Raw genomic sequence first — 17246 nt, forward strand, 5'->3', positions numbered from 1 at the left:
GATGTATTTCCTTGTCAGTTTAATCCATTCTCTATGCAGCATTTTTATTGTTAATTATCAGACATCTTGTATAATGTTAATTTTAAATAAATTTTTAATATATATACTAACTGACATCTCACACTTTATTAGGCTGTGCTCCAAAATTTACTGTCAGTACTGAAAATCTACAGTGCACGTGACGTAAACTATTTTCAGTAAATTTTGAAACAGTCTTATTTAAGGATATCAATAAAATATGCAGTTTTTGTTAATAAAAATAATTAATAATAGTTAATAAATACTTAAAATTTAAAATAAATGCTAAAATTTATGACATATATATATTTGTCATTTGAAAAATATAATAATTATTTAAATATGATAAATTATCTGAAACTATACTGTCGAATCCATGTCTAATTTCCTTACTTTATTTTTTCGTTCGTCTTACACATTATATTTTTTATAGTTTATCTTTAATTTATTAGATATTAAATTAATACGATATGTACTTACAATAATAAGAGTCTTTATCTGGCTTGCTCGCCTGTTTGTGATGCGAGCTAGGACTCCTTGGTCTCAAGGACATCCATTTCCATCCCGGTCTGCGCGTCCGTGCTAGGAAGTGCAGAATGCGTTCTTCCGGGGAGGAAAAGAATTTATCGGAAGCCGAATTATATTCACAGTAAACCCAATCAGGATGCACCTTCCAGTTGCTCCCCTTAAAATACTCCGTTACTGTAATGCAATACGTTTAAATTCGCATTGAGATCAAGAACTGCGTTATTAAAAACTGCTTTTTGAAGTTATTTTAAAACAGTGCATACACAATTATAATAAAAAATTTACCATTTACAATAGCGAGCTTAATTTCTTGCTCGGCTCGTAATTCGAACATGCCATAACCTTCGGGTAGAGCCAAGCCTAAGGAAAACGGTGTACCCTCGATCGGTTTGTAAAAATAATTATGTCGTCTAATTGTAACTCTTTTCTGCAAATCAATAAAACATTGTACAATAAAACGAAAATTATATTATTTCTACGATATATACATTTAATTATCATATTTATAATTGTTCTTTTTGTAATTTTTTACCATATCATCATAATGTATTTTGATTGTGAAGTCCGTCTCGCCTTCCTTTTGATCGATCATATCGCGTCTTAGCTAAAAAAAATTAACATAATATTATTAACATTCGCTATTATTTATTTTTTTATTATTATTAAATGTTTTTAAAAAATGATAAAATAATGAAAATGTTGTACTTACATCAAGCAACAGCGAATTGTTCGGAGAGGCTGAAGGACCATCATATTCTGCGAGTTCAACTTCCGATAGATCTACACTTATATACGAAGGTTTTAATGTTTCATCGTACTGAAAAAAAAGACATACAATCTTTTAAATTTCTTCGAGATGGATGTTTTACTATATTGAATACAAGAGAAGAAGCGAACATAAACAAAAAATGTCAACAAATAAGAAGTACGAATAACGCAGTATGAAAAATTAAATTTTGTAATAAAAATTCAATACTTTAAAGTGTCATATCTCAGAAACTAGAAGAGTCCGTCATGTGATTCAAAGAGTTATGTGCATGACTCAGGATTATATCGACTATAATTATATGTAAAAATCAAAGTTATTAATGAGATTTAATCCTTTCGCAATAATTACCAAAGTTAAAAGTGGTCAGAAAGAATTAAATTGAGTCGAAAAATTCTGTATCATTTTGCAATTTTTAATAGTTAACAAGAAATTAATTTAACAAGATTATTGAATAAGAGCGTATCCGCTCAGCCATATCATCAAATGCATGTCCATCGGTCATAGATCGCTAGGCGAAGTGGAAATTTATTTACTACAAGCAACAATAGTTATGTACAAAAAAAAGAAAGCAACTCCTTGTGCGCCTAGCGATCACGATCGATGAGTGTGCATTAGGCGATATGGCCGAGTGAATATATTAGGATAGTTATATGAGATGAAATTTAGGAATGTAGTACTAACTAAATACAGGAATGTAGTACTAACTAAATGTCGTCAAATCCATGAATGTGAAGTTGCGGAAATACTTAGTTTTCGAAATATTCAAATTTTATTTACTTACTGATTTAATTAATATTTTTAAAGATTTTAACATGAAGAAATAATTAAAAATTATTTTGTTGACTAGATAGTTTTAGGCTTGAATATGTTTACTTAGTATTTAAATGGTTTTATGTTAAATTAATATAATGACGCGAAATTACTTTCATCCACTTCCTCCTGCTTCAGGGGCGCGATTTTCCATACAAAGTAATTTTCACTCCACCCCCTTCCCCCCTGCCGCTTCAGGAGCGCACGGCTATCACGCGAAACTAAAGTTCTAAAATTACACCAAAGTAACGCACAAGTCTTTTATTTTTGGTTTACTAATCATCCTATACCAGCGCTTATTAACTACAGACAATTAAACCAAAATGGTGATCGAAATAGCCAATAGGAACGTTGTCGGCATTTCAGCTCAGATAAAGATAATGCACTACTTATGATATATCTAGAGCTTTACGTGAAACAACTTTCACTCCACCTTCCCCCCTTCTGTTTCAGAGACGCGTGATTTTTCATGCAAAGCGACTTTTATCCCACCTTCCCCTTCTGCTTCAGAGGCACATGACTTTCTACACGAAGCGAGGTCTACCCCTATCTTCCTCTGTCAAAGGAAAATACTGAATATATGTTCAATGATATGTGTTCGAAAATTACATACTATTCATAAAAATTATTTTGTTCATAACTTTTTAATGAATAACGAGTGACAAAAATGATCAGTGATCTTGATCTCCTTGAGGATCAAGGCCAGTTGAAGGTCATTTGGGGCTGATTGCGTAAAGGGAAAGTTTTACCAAATGTTAATTAAGTCGATTAAATAAATTTTGAATATTTCAAAAACTAAGCATTTCTGCAAGTCCGCATTTATGGATTTGACTACATTTAGTTAATAGTACATACTTGTAAAATTTTATCAAAATCGAACTTGCATAGTATATGGAAATCTTATCTAGGATTTTTTGACTCAATTTAATCCGCTCTATCTACATATGAGTACGTTGTTAAAACTTACCGGATACTCTGTATAATTATCTTTTGTACTCTGTACATTTAATAATAAAGCATATACGCATACAATAACTTTTACTTACTTCTGTATTTCCAGGCTGCGTGAAACATTTATGCAATATTACAATATTATTCTTGTTGTCCTTTACAACAAATAAAAAAAGTAAAAATAAAAAGAAAAGAAAAGAAACCAGTAAAATTTTGAATATATTATATTTATTGAATATATAATATTTATAATATTTGTTGAATATATAATATTTATATATTTATATATTTATAAAAAGATGAAAAAATGTAAAAATGTCATTTACACAGTATGGATTATACTTCGACTTTGAAATATGTTGTGAAGAGCTTATTTCTGAATGACATGCGCTTTAAATTAGGCGATGCTATCTAATAAAGTCTAAGACTTTCTCTTATGTATTTATTGTCTTCTGTATCTTAAATTATTCTATATATACGAAAACTAATAAATGTTAATAACTGGGTAATGAGAGCATTAATACATCGTGATAGTTAGAAAGCAATCAATATAATATATTGTTGACAATTTCATATTCGATTAAATAAAAACTATGGTGAAAGGATTTTATGATGTGTGCAGTTCGACCAAACCATGCCTATTTTTGTTCCTCGTCATCAATAGTGCGAAGTATGAAATGCGAAAATGGGGCAGTATTCATAGTTTCTTATTTTAAAACCATCTTAAATAAAGTCTTAAGATGCTAATACAATCCTCGAATTAATTTATGACATCTTAAGACTGTACTTAAAACTGTCTTAATGATTAAAATTGAATTTTAATCATTAGAATGTTATCTAAGGATTAGCATTTTATTATTTTGAATATATTATTCTGTAATGGTGATACTTCCATTATTTAACATTCATTAAATCTAAAGATATTTTTGAATTTTAAAAACGTTAAGAATATGAGGTGTACAACTTTGCTTCCGCCATTTTTTTCCGAAATTCGAGGCTTTATTGTGTTTATTGTAAAAAACTGGTTATACATTTATGATTCAAAGTATTGTTCATCGCTGGCCACTACTTTCTCCCATCTTTCAGATAGTGTACGAATCCCGCATCGAAAAAACTGGTCATCTTTTGAGGCTATTCACGAATCGATCCAATTTTTTACTTCTTCATAAGACCGGAAGTGCTGGTCAGCCAGGCCGTGTGCCATTGATCGAAACAAGTGATAGTCAGAGGGAGCAACGTCTGGAGAATACGGCGGGTGGGGTAGGACTTCCCATTTCAACGTTTCCAAGTATGTCTTGACCACTTTCGCAACATGGGGTCGAGCATTGTCATGCTGCAAAATCACTTTATCATGTCTCTCGTTGTATGCGGCCGTTTGTCTTTCAATGCTCGGCTCAAACGCATCAATTGCGTTCGATACCGATCGCCTGTGATTGTTTCAGTCGGTTTTAACAGTTCATAATACACTACGCCGAGCTGATCCCACCAGCTCATATAGGTCATACAGAGCATGACCTTGGACGTCAAAATCCGTTCTTGAAGCGTTGAAACCACTCACGACACGTTCTTTCACTAATAGCGTCCTCACCATAAGTATTTGAGAGCATTCGATGAGCCTCAGCCGCAGATTTCTTCATATTGAAGCAAAAAATTAAAACCTCCCGCAAATGACGAGAATTTGGCTCGTAAACTGACATTTTCAATCGAGAATAACTTTATGATGCAGACACAAATCGACTAATGTTTCTATGGGGTTATGTTGACAGATGCCCAAGTTTATTGTATGACGTCTATGATCTATTTCTACGTCTGATTATGACGTCTATTTATTTCGACCACCACTTACCGCTAAAGCCATCTATAAGAAAACGGCGGAAGCAAAGTTGTACACCTAATATATAAAAACTTTTTTTTTTCAGATAAATTTTACACAAAAGCAGAAATAATTTCTCAATAAAAATAATTACATTTTTACATAATTTTGATGATCCTCACGGTGGCATCTTTATCACTTGTTATATCATCATGTTTGAGCATGGAAAATATAAATTCTGTGCTTAATAAACTTTAATCATTAGATACTAATTTCAAAACTATTATACTCTCACATTTCGTACAATTTTTGACTTAAAATTATTTCAAGAATACATTCTTAAAAGGTTAGTTAGGCAGTAGTTGTAAGGACATTTTAATATTTTGAACTTAAAAGATTTTTAAAAATATGATAAGAGAGCCATCTAATTTTAAAATGCATATTACTTAGGAATGAACTCTACAACATGTATCAAAATCAAAAAGTAATCTTTTACTGTAAGACTTTTACCGAAAAAAATGTACTAACATTAAAATTACATATTTGTAAAATTTGTGAAATTATTTGAACACGTTGTTGTTATTCGTCGCGATGACATTAATACTTACGAGAAGTCGTAGATCAGGATGATATAGAATTCTGCCATTATTGTCAACAATAAATGAATATCCATTAACTCCTAACTGTAATGTAAGAAATGCGTTAATACGTATTATGTTTAGTCAATGAGCAAAATATATAAACATGAACTGGTCACACCAATTTAGTGGCTAATTATGATTGAATATGTCTTTCTCTAATACATTGATTTGTATTTTTCTAAAAATAAAATATTTCTTATTCTATTTAATTCTCACTTTTTATTTTTCATTTATTATTTAAGATAAAATTGTATAAAACTCTATAGGAAAAGATCCGACAAAGATCGATATTTATAATCGATTCTTAAATTTAAGAATATATAAATATCGATCCTTTTACATACAGTCTTAAGATGTCTAATAAACCAATCAGAAAGTCGTATTAAATATTTTTAAACATTACCTAAGATAGTCTTAAAATAAGAACGGATTATGAATAGCGACCAAAGAGCCAAGTCTTTCTGAAAGCCAAGCAATTGGTATGATCAGACCGAATAATGAAGAAAACATTAGTTTATACCTTGTAAGGCGGCACGAGTTTCTGAATTTCTTCGATAGGTACATCGGTACCGACAATACCCAATAAATTAGCCGTTTTTACCTTAGAATGATAACATATAATGAAGTGCAATTTATTTATACATTTAAAGTGCTCGCACAATATTAAAGCATCAGCACATAACTATTGTATTTAAAGTATAATTACCGTATAATTCCGGCGATCTAAAATCGGAGCTGTCACAGATGTCATCAATTGGCCCCGATTTTCTCTGCCATATCTACTACTCTGAAAGTCAATTGTTATTAATGTAGAAATACTGCAGAATATTTATGCATAGGTATATGACAATAAAAAATTATATATTTATAAAAATATTCCGCAATAAATTAATCAATGTAATTAATATAATAATTATTTATGTGTGTGAATTAAATCGCTTACTTTTCCACCTACGTAAGCGGGACTCCAATGAAGAGGATGATCATGTTGATAGAGTACCATAGGCCGCGCTAAAACTTTCACGTACTCGAAAACTTTATTATGGATTTCGTCCGCGTTCGTTATTCTCGCGTAAAATCCTATAGAAATCAATATTATTAACATGAGATATTATACATAACATTTTATTTTTTTAATATTCGATGTTATAGTCAAGTATAAATTGTATTTCTCAATCTTTATATATAAATATACTCTATTGTTATATAATTCTTAATATTTAAAAGGTTATGAGACTTTAGAAATAAAAAAAATCAAATTTTTCTTCCACTAATTTAAAATTATAAAAATAAAATTTGTATAAATTTGTGTAAATTAGTAGTCCGGAATAAATCATTAAAAGTTACAAAATTTATCTCTCAACATTTCATACTTTTCTTAAAATTTTGTTTGCAAAACAATGATTACGATTTCAATATAAATTTATTCGATTAATTTGCTTTTTTATTGACCTCTACGATTTTTTTCGAGTTATTCAACATAGAAAAAAAGATCGTTTTTGCTTCAACATTGAATAATTCGGAGAAAAAAAAAATCGTACAAAACTTCAACTTAAAAAAACAAATTAAAATTTTAATTTGTGCATACATCGAGCTGTAGGTAATAATTTTTGTGCAAATGAACTGTCGGCAAAAGTGATGTAAGCAAACGATGTTGTAAGCAATCGATTTGTAGGCAAAATGAGTCGTCTCTAAATAATTATATATATTAAATTAAATAATATTTGTTAAGTAATGCATATTTGGCAACATCTCCTTAAAATATTAATTTCCAGACTTAGTGCCCTGGGGAAAATTTTTCTTTTAATTCTTTATGTAATTTTTCATAATTTTGGAATTTCTGTAATTTAATATAACTAACTTTTTAAATAATTTCTGATTTTTTAAATGAATTAGAATTTTCAGAAATGCTGAGAAAATGCAGATGTATATCTTTTTTAGAATTTTTTACATGTATGCGTGAATTCTGAAATATTTTATGATTTCTCATAATTTTTGTAGAAAACTTATAAAATCTAAAGAAGTTTAAGATATTTTTCAGAAACCTTTTTATAAATTTAAAATATAAAAAATTCTTAAAAAAAAATTATTATAGTATATTATAAGAATATATTATTGTGAGATAAAAGATATAATGAAAATAGTGTTATATATATATAAGACATATATATTATATGAGTTTTTTTTTACCATAATGCGTACTTTTTTCTTGTGTGGACATGTCGAAGTTTCAAGTACATGGTTGATACTCAAAATTTTATTAACAGAATAATGAATGCATATAACCGTAATAATTTTGGAATTTTCTAAAACAATGCTGGAACTTGCTTGTAACTTTCGGGCGATTTTTAGCTTGTTTTATACTTCACCAAATCGGCATTTAGACTGCACGTAGTTGATAAGGCAGACGGCGGAAACTTAATTAAAAATCAGCGCAAAAGTTGCAAGTAAATTCCAGTATTGCTCTAAATAGTGTGACGTACATGTAATAAGAGTAAAGAGTAGATACCAATTTAAACACTTATTACAATAAAAAATTAAACAAAATTTAAAAACTTTTCATTCAGTTTAAACTTATAAAAAGTAGCATAAATTAGATTACAGCTACAAATTAAATTGACATTTAACACCTTAAGGAGACATAGCTAGACATATGAGTTACTTAACAAAAGTTGTATAGTTTAATTCAGTTAGTTATCAGGTTTATTACTCTTTTCAGTTTATCTAACTTAACAATCAGTTGTTTAGATTTATCTCTTTTAAGTTTATCGCTTTCCGGTATCCTGTATGTATATTAACATCACTTTTAATTTTCTAATATAATGTCGTTTTTTCATATTCCTCCTTTATTTCAAAAGTGACATAATTCTAAAAACATAATTTTCGAGTTTTTACCATAAATTAGTTAGATAAGCATTACTTTATCAGTCAAAAGTGAATACGAATTATATAAAAAAATCGTCAAAACGTCTCTAAATGGATGATTTTAAAAAGTCGTCAAATTCATCACAACTAAAAAAAGGATAATTTTTTTAAGGATTGTGACAAATAATAATGACAAAAATGGCATTTGATTGTTAAGAATATTTTTTTTGTCAATATTATTTAATTAGTCAACAATAATTTTCTGTCATAGTTTTATCAAGAAACTTAATTTTCTGAATTATGTCACTTTTAAAGGAAATGATATATTTGGCTAACCATTAACAAAACTATAATTTACAATAAGAAATATAAGAAATTTTTAGAAATAATTTAAAGGATAAAAAGGAAATATAAATATGACTTTACTGTTCCAATTTTTAAAATAATTTTTTCCGAAAACAAAACAAACTTGTATATATAAAAATTGACTACGTTTTATTTTTTTCTTTTTCACGAATCATTCTTTTTCTGATTACATTATTGATTGTGAGACTTTGTACATCTGTAAACTATCGATGAGTAACCTTTAGTGGTGCACGCCGTGTTTTGGAGATCAAGACTCTTGTCCCCACCGATGAGATAGGTAAAGATCCGTACGGGCATATGCGGCCAATTGTAACGTTTTATCACTTCTGCTGGTGGGCCATCGGTGTCGGATGTGATCAACATAATGGCCTGGTTGCACTGGCTTCCTTGACTGGAGCGGTTGTATTTATGAAGGATCTCGAAGGCGGTGCTGAGCGCAGCTGAAATATTGGTCACAGTGTCTTCGTGTTTCAGAGAACTTAAAGCTACCTTCATCTCATGAATATTTTCAGGTGACGCCTGCACCAGACTATCCTTGAAGCACTGCACTATTTCCTCGGCATTCTCGCCATAACGATATACGTTTATATAATCGTCCGGCCCTAAAGTATCCAAGACGACTTTTGTCGTAGTTATTGTTAATCGCCGATTCCGGTCAGACGTGTACGTCGCGCTATCGATCAATATCGCTAGATCTTTCGGGCTGTTTGCCGCCCCAACAAACCAATTCGACATCCTAAAATCATACACATCACGAACCGTTCGGTGATGCGAGGACCTAAATGCTCCAGGTGTACCCTCAATCGGTGGCCATGATATCGCTGTAACATATAAATACATAATAAATCACATTTCTTACACAAATTTAATCCTAGAATGCTATCGTATGTAAATTTTACGTGCAAGTAAGTGAAGTCATTTCATCATTGAGTCTTTAATGATCATCAAAAAATTCAATCTATCATTCTAAAAACTAGAACAAACAGGAACAACTTTTAAAAATTAAATCCATTATGTATTAGTTTGGAGTCCCTGCGATCAGTATTTTAACAGAGAACGTGTTAAAAGTGCAATCATATCTGAAATAAATTTATTTAATAAAAGAATATATATTGTATTATTCGAAACATTTAACTTTAATTGAAATGATGGCGTTCTCTGTCATATTTGACAGAGAATGTATTCGTATGTATAATTCTAAAGAATACACTATTCAACAAAAAGAGGGAACACTTCAAAATTGCGCAATATTCAGAACATCAAACTCGGGGAAAAATTATTGCAAACAAAAAATCAAGAAAGCATTTGAAAGCTTGAAATATTTACTTTCGAAATCGGTAATTGATATTTTAATCTGACTAATTCTTTACGGAGATATACGGACTCAAATGGATAACCGTCAAATCTGAAAAATTTTTATAAACTTTACAAAAGTCTATGGTGTGAAGTAAAAACCACATAAAAATGCGGTTTACAACAATCAAAAGAATAAATATAGATTCTATAGCAAAAGTGATCATTTTTGCTTCAATGGGTGAAACAATAACTCGATGAAAAAAAAATCGTACAGCACTTAATAAAAAAACAAATTGAAGGTAAAGATTCACTCTTTCTGCTGTAATCACATTTTTGTGTGATTTTTACTTCACGCCATAGACCTTTATAAAATTTATCCAAATTTTCAGATTTCTGACAGATATCTATTTGTGTCCATACAGCTCTGTAAAAGATTAGCCAATTGAAATACCGATTTCAAAAATAAAGAGTTCTCTAAAAATGCTTTTTTAAAAATCTCATTACGATCATTTTTGACGAAGTTATATTATCTTGAAGTTAAAAGATTATTAGTGTCAAAAAATCCAAAATCAAGATTTATTATATGTAGCTCTGTAAAAAATGATTATAAAACGTTTGAAATAATCATTTTAATATCATAATCATTTTAAAACTTAAATCATTAAATTTTAAAACTTTCAAATGTTTCAAATCATGTTTCTATGTAAAAATTTTATTACAAATGATGTTAATTTGAAGTCGATCTTTTAAAATTAAAAAATAAACGTCAACTTTGACGTGCATAGAATAAAAAAAATCTTCATTGAATAACGCTAATGTAGGCGATTATTTTTCGAAAAGTGATAACAGCATTTCAAAAATCTCTATCAAAAAAATATCATGTAATAATGTAAGAGATATGTTTTACACAAAAAATGTTTTTTAGTTTTAGTTTTTAGACATCTGTATTAAATTTTTCAAGAAAAAATTTTTTTTAAATGACTTGCACTTTTGCTTCAACGTTAGTAGTATAGCAAGGCGAGTTCTAACCCATGGGGCTAGAGGGGAGCGCAAGGAGTATTCGTAGGCGCGGGGGGTACTGGTAGGAGTGGAGAAGGAGGAGGAGAGTGCGGGAAGTCCCCGCTATCGGTGTTTATAATGATACGTGATACCATGTTATGGGATCACGTATCACTGGGGACTGTCACCTCACATCCTGCCGCCACCCCGCTGCCGCGACCCCGCGTCCACCCCAAAATTTTTTGGGCCGCTGCCGCCGCAGATCCCACGTCCCAAAACCGCGGTATTATAACGCAAACAAGATATTTTGTCTTGGTAACATATCATTGATGCATTCTCACAGTTCTTTCTTTCAAGGTCAGAAGCATCGATAAAGATATTTATCTAGGAAGAACCGTGAGATCGGTGACATGTCGTCACTACTGCGACCCAATAGGGATGATAGATAAAGGGTAGACAAAGAAGTCACAAAATGGAATATATAATGGGATCATAAGCGCGCGGCATCTCAGTTAGCGCCTTTAAAGATTACCGAATCGCAATAAGTATTATATAATGCGAAAAGTATGATTGACTATCGTGCAAACGTTCAGGACATGGATGGTGTGAATGCAGACAAGTTATTTAAAGCAATGGAAATAGAATTTGAGAACAATGGACGATGTAGAAGTCAAGAATATCAGAAACGTTGAGAACATAGCTAACGTAGCCGAGTATATTAGAAACATGGATCCGGAAGTTCGCGAACATCAGAGACGAAGTATTCGAAGAAATGGAAGTAGACTTTGAGAATATAAGGGACCAAGAGTCATCTGACGAAGAAATGCTATCCGATGATAGTGGATGTGCTAGTGATATGAGCGAGTATGAAATCGATCGCGTAGAAAAATTTGTACAGCCTTCGGAAATCCGTACGTTGAACGCTCGAACTAAACACTGTGTGATCCACAATTATTATACAACGGGTGGTGCTTTAACTGTATGCACAGCATGCATGATTCGTATAGCTGACATTAACGATGTAGGAATGTATCACGTGAGGGAGCATGAGACGGTTCTTTCGGTAGGCTAGACGGTAAATCGTGCACGAATTGCAGAGGACCTTTGTACAGTACATTCTCGTACAGCATGGGCCCACCCTGCACACATTAAAAAAGAACTATTGTGAACAGTATTGGAAAATATGTGGGAAGACTATAATGTAGATGATGTGCTGTATGTTCTCGATAATCCGCAAAAAAGAGATACAGATGTGCGAATATCGCCGGTGCAATTCCTACGCGATCGAGAATTCGGTATACGTGATGAAAAAAATGGAATAGTTATTAAAGAGCCCATTTCTGACTGGTCTTTACTCGCACGACAGAAAGTGTACTCACGGTTACGAGACAAATGTTACGAGGACGATGAGTATGAAAAGAGACATTGGTGGAATAGAAATGTAATAAAGGACGATTATTATTGGGCGAAAAAAATCGCAGATAAGAGCCAAGATTGGTGCATTTGCATTAAGATTCCCGTGGGTAATGAAAAGTATGTCGAACTGCTGATTATTGACAATATATAGATGAAGTTTCGTGATCGCGATCTTGCATTAAAATTGTTTTTCAATAGATGTGACAAACAATGCTTTGAGTGCGAATAGTGCACTTTCGCAAACAAACATAATGAAAAAGTGTTAGAACGTTATGATATTCTAGATATGTCACGATGTTGCAATGTGTGTGAACGAGTCACAAGTGCAAGTACTCCATGGAAGAGTGCGACGTGATCTAAAAACTGTGAAAAGACATGGAAAATCATGAGCGAGTGGAACGCGAACTGTTGGAGCAGTGCGGCTAGGTCGCTACTCTGGTGGAGTGTTTCGCGTGGCTACAACAATGCGACGAGTGCATCGAGCAGCTCGAAGAACTTTGTCGTGCCAAGCGTCGGCGCCTCGCCGTTGGACACAGACAATCCGTGGTGGCGAGGATCGCGCGACTCGCGGGTGCAAAGTCGCAATTGGAGCGACGTTTCGTGCACATTGGTGGCGAGTACGCGAGTAGCAACGAACGATCTCTTGTCTGGCGAGAGATCGACGCCGCGTTCGAGAGTCGTATATTGACAGGTGCGATGATAAACTTTAATCACATCGAGCCGCGACGGTTTTTAGAAGACGCTGAAAAATTCTAGAACGAGTGCGAGACGCTGTAGAAAGACTTTTACACGGTAGTGTGACACCGCGTTCAACGGTGAGTTCGCGATGAAGGATAAACGTGCTAATAAGAGCATAGTTACAAAGAACAGCGAGATATATCGATTTGCGCGTGTGGTACGAGCAGCACGTCGAGCCTATTCTAGCATCGCTCGAAGAGTTCCAGGAACGCGACAGCGGGTGGGCATTGTCATGTATATTGAATTTGACTATTAATGTGAATAAACTAAATCCCCTGCGCGCGGGATGTCACATCGAAGGGCCACGAGAAATAGTGATGAAACGAGCGGTAATCAGTGTTCGTACGACGGACAATGCGTGCTTCGCGTGTCGGTAGTCGCCGCTCTGTACCCTGAACTGAAAAGTATACGGAGCGGGAATCGTCTTATCCGCATTATACGATAGTATTAAATCTCACAAACATTGAGTTTCCAATGACTTTAAAAGACATTTCTAAATTCGAACGGTTGAACGCGGTGTCGATCAATATACAGCATTGAGAATAAAGTCGTTCCTCTGCGGCTCACCAATAACAAGAAGGAGAAACACGTCAATCTCCTGTATCTACAAGATTCACACAACGACAACCTTGGCTACTTTGCGTGGATAAAAAATCTATCGCGTTTCATGAGCTTGCAGATTAGTGGGAAAAAAAAACAAGAAATTTTTCTGCGATTGGTAAGTATAATAAGAAACCCCAATAAAAAAAAAAAAAACAGTAAAAAAGAAATAATGAAAAATGATTTCTCTATTATTTATAGATGTCTTCATTACTTCAATTCGTGCGAAAAATTGCAATTGCACGAAATGGACTGCCAGAAGATCAACGACTGCGCTATCCGACTACCGAGCGAGGACGACAAGTGGCTCGAATTTGACAACTACAGTACAACCGGAAACGAACACCGTTCATCGTCTACGCCGACCTGGAATGCATCCTATGTAAGACAGAATCCGACAAGAAAGACGCGTCGTTGTATGCGTACCAGCGGCATGAAGCGTTTAACATAGACTATTACGTACGATGCGCATACGACGACACATTATCGTCGTATTACTTCTGTCGCGATGAAGGCTGTATAATCTGGTTCGCGCAACAACTCGACGATTTGGCACATCGCGTGAAAAATATCGTATCCGCCAACGTGCCCATGGAAACATTGTCTAAACAGCAATGGGAGGCATACTGTAGCGCGACACATTGTCATCTGCGAGAAACTGTTCGCGCCGGACGATACGCGAGTCCGCGATCATTGTCATCTCACCGATAGATCACCGCGGTCCAGCACATTCAAATTGTAACTTAAATTATAAAAATTCGTTCTATATTCCGATCGTATTTCACAATTTATCGGGCTATGATGCTCATTTTATAACTAAAAAAATTGCTACTGCATACGATGGATATGTAGATGTACTACCGATAACGAAGGAAAAATATATTTCATTCATCAAACATGTTGATAGCACCAAAAACAAAACTGAAAAGAATTTTTAGAAAAATGGTGTAAAATTAAGATTCATTGATTCTTTCAAATTTCTAAATGCAAGCCTCGATAAATTGACGTCGTATCTCGACAAAGATAAATTAAAAATTGTACGTTCCGAATTTTGCAAGCTCAGCGCGAAAGCTTTCGATCTTCTCACACAAAAAAGTGTCTTTCCGTACGAGTACATTGGTTGCGTCGAAAAATTGCAGGACATGCACTTACCGCGAATTATTTTTCAATTCGTTGACAAGCGATACCGTACCCGAGAGCAATTACGCTCACGCTGTGAACGTATGACAGCGATTCTCTATCTGAACGCTCGACGAGTACAGTGATTTATACTTGAAAACTGATGTCTTGTTATTAGTCGATCATTTTCGAAAATTTCCGCAATAGTTGCATCGCGAATTACCGTCTCGATCCCGCGCATTATTATACATTGCCAGATTTCACGTGGGACGCCATGCTGAAACATACGCATGTAAGATTCGAGTTGCTCACCGACATTGATATGATTATGTTCATCGAGCGCAATTTCAGTCAATGTTCCAGCAGATACGCACAGGCTAACAACAAGTACAAGTGCGTTCGTTGGATCCATCGAAACCGTTGTTGTACTTGATATATTACGATGTGAATAATTTATACGGATGGGCGATGTGTCAACCTTTGCCATACGCCGAATTTCAATGGATCGAAGACGCTGCGAACTTTGATGTGAGCGCGATCGCTCCGGATTCATCCACCGGTTATATTCTCGAGGTCGATCTCGAGTATCTGCAGCATCTACATAACCGACACACTGACCTATCTTTCTGCCCAACGCGCGATAAATCACCCAGCAAGCGCGAAAATAAACTTCTAGCGACGTTGTACGATAAGCAGCGTTACGTCATCCACTATCACAACCTGTAGCAATGTACTCGTCACAGTCTTCGCGTAACAAAGATTCACCGGGTGCTACAATTCGTTCAATCTCCAGGGTTCCGCGATTACATTGAACTCAATACACAATTTAGAACGCGCGCAAAAAACGATTTCGAAAAAAATTTGTATAAACTAATGAACAACGCGGTATTCGGTAAGACCATGGAAAATATGCGCAAAATTGATGTAAAATTAATAACAAAATGGGACGGACGGTACGGCGCGGAGGCAATGATCGCCAAAACCGAATTTTCACAGCCGCAGTGTCTTTGCGGAAAATTTGATCGCCATCGAAATGCGCAAACTCGAGGTAAAGTTTGACAAGCCGATTTATGACGGTATGTGCATACTCGACATATCGAAAGTCTGCTTGTACGAATTTCACCACGAGTACATGTCACCGATGTATCGCGATAAATGCAAGATCATGTACCGACACGGACAGTCTCATTTATCATATAGAATGCGACGATGTTTACAAGAATATGAAACACGATATCGCTAGATTCGACACGAGCGATTATTCGGCAGACAACGTGTACGGTATGCCTCTCGCGAACAAAAAAGTATCTGGCCTGATGAAGGATGAAAATAATGGTGCGATAATGACCGAATTCGTTGGACTGAGGGCGAAGATGTACGCGGTGAGAGTGGCAAGAAGGACACGAAAAAGGTGAAAGGTATAAAGAATAACGTCGTAGCGCGAACGATAACGTTCGATGATTATATGCGATGTTTGAACGAAGAGATCGAAATGACTCGCCATCAATTGTGTATACGATCTAAATTATACGAGGTGTACACGATATCCGAATCGCTCTGAATCCATACGATGACAAACGATACCTCATACCGGACTCGAGACATTACCGTGGGGGCATTGGCGGATACCTTTGTAATATATGTTATTGCCGTAATATATGCTATTATGTACTTATTGTAATTTACATTTTTTTCACATTTATGCAAGTATTATTACATGTTTTTATGTAATAGCATTATTATTAGTAATACGATTATTATACTTTCATATAATACATATCATATGTTTTTAACATTTATATACTACTAGTATTTCAATTTTACATTTTATGTATCCCATATTTCTTTTTATCATTTATGCATATTACTATTATAGGTGTACAACTTTGCTTCCGCCGTTTTTTTCCGAAATTCGAGGCTTTATTGTAAAAAACTGGTTATATATTTATGATTCAAAGTATTGTCCATCGCTGGCCACTACTTTCTCCCATCTTTCGGGTAGCGTACAAATCCCGCGTCGAAAAAATTGATCATCTTTTGAGGCTATCCACGAATCGATCCAATTTTTTACTTCTTCATAAGACCGGAAGTGCTGGTCAGCCAGGCCGTGTGCCATTGATCGAAACAAGTGATAGTCAGAGGGAGCAACGTCTGGAGAATACGGCGGGTGGGGTAGGACTTCCCATTTCAACGTTTCCAAGTATGTCTTGACCACTTTCGCAACATGGGGTCGAGCATTGTCATGCTGCAAAATCACTTTATCGTGTCTCTCGTTGTATTGCGGCCGTTTGTCTTTCAATGCTCGGCTCAAACGCAT

General features: G+C 34.1%; 1 protein-coding gene across 1 annotated transcript in view; it reads right to left on the reverse strand.

Annotated features, from left to right (window-relative positions):
- LOC108693258 (voltage-dependent calcium channel subunit alpha-2/delta-3) overlaps positions 1 to 17246 on the reverse strand; it is a 137862-nt gene that overhangs the window by 54525 nt on the left and 66091 nt on the right. Inside the window, exons 6-15 of the mRNA XM_018202115.1 lie at positions 8980 to 9582; positions 6474 to 6610; positions 6237 to 6317; positions 6051 to 6131; positions 5498 to 5572; positions 3172 to 3186; positions 1256 to 1363; positions 1079 to 1150; positions 832 to 973; positions 499 to 720 (exon numbers count right to left, since the gene is read on the reverse strand). Of these exons, the coding sequence (XP_018057604.1) occupies positions 499 to 720; positions 832 to 973; positions 1079 to 1150; positions 1256 to 1363; positions 3172 to 3186; positions 5498 to 5572; positions 6051 to 6131; positions 6237 to 6317; positions 6474 to 6610; positions 8980 to 9582 (1536 nt within the window). The remainder of the gene's footprint in view (positions 1 to 498; positions 721 to 831; positions 974 to 1078; positions 1151 to 1255; positions 1364 to 3171; positions 3187 to 5497; positions 5573 to 6050; positions 6132 to 6236; positions 6318 to 6473; positions 6611 to 8979; positions 9583 to 17246) is intronic.

The sequence above is a fragment of the Atta colombica genome, unplaced genomic scaffold, assembly GCF_001594045.1.
Source record: "Atta colombica isolate Treedump-2 unplaced genomic scaffold, Acol1.0 scaffold89, whole genome shotgun sequence".
Classification (NCBI taxonomy): Eukaryota; Metazoa; Arthropoda; class Insecta; order Hymenoptera; family Formicidae; genus Atta; species Atta colombica.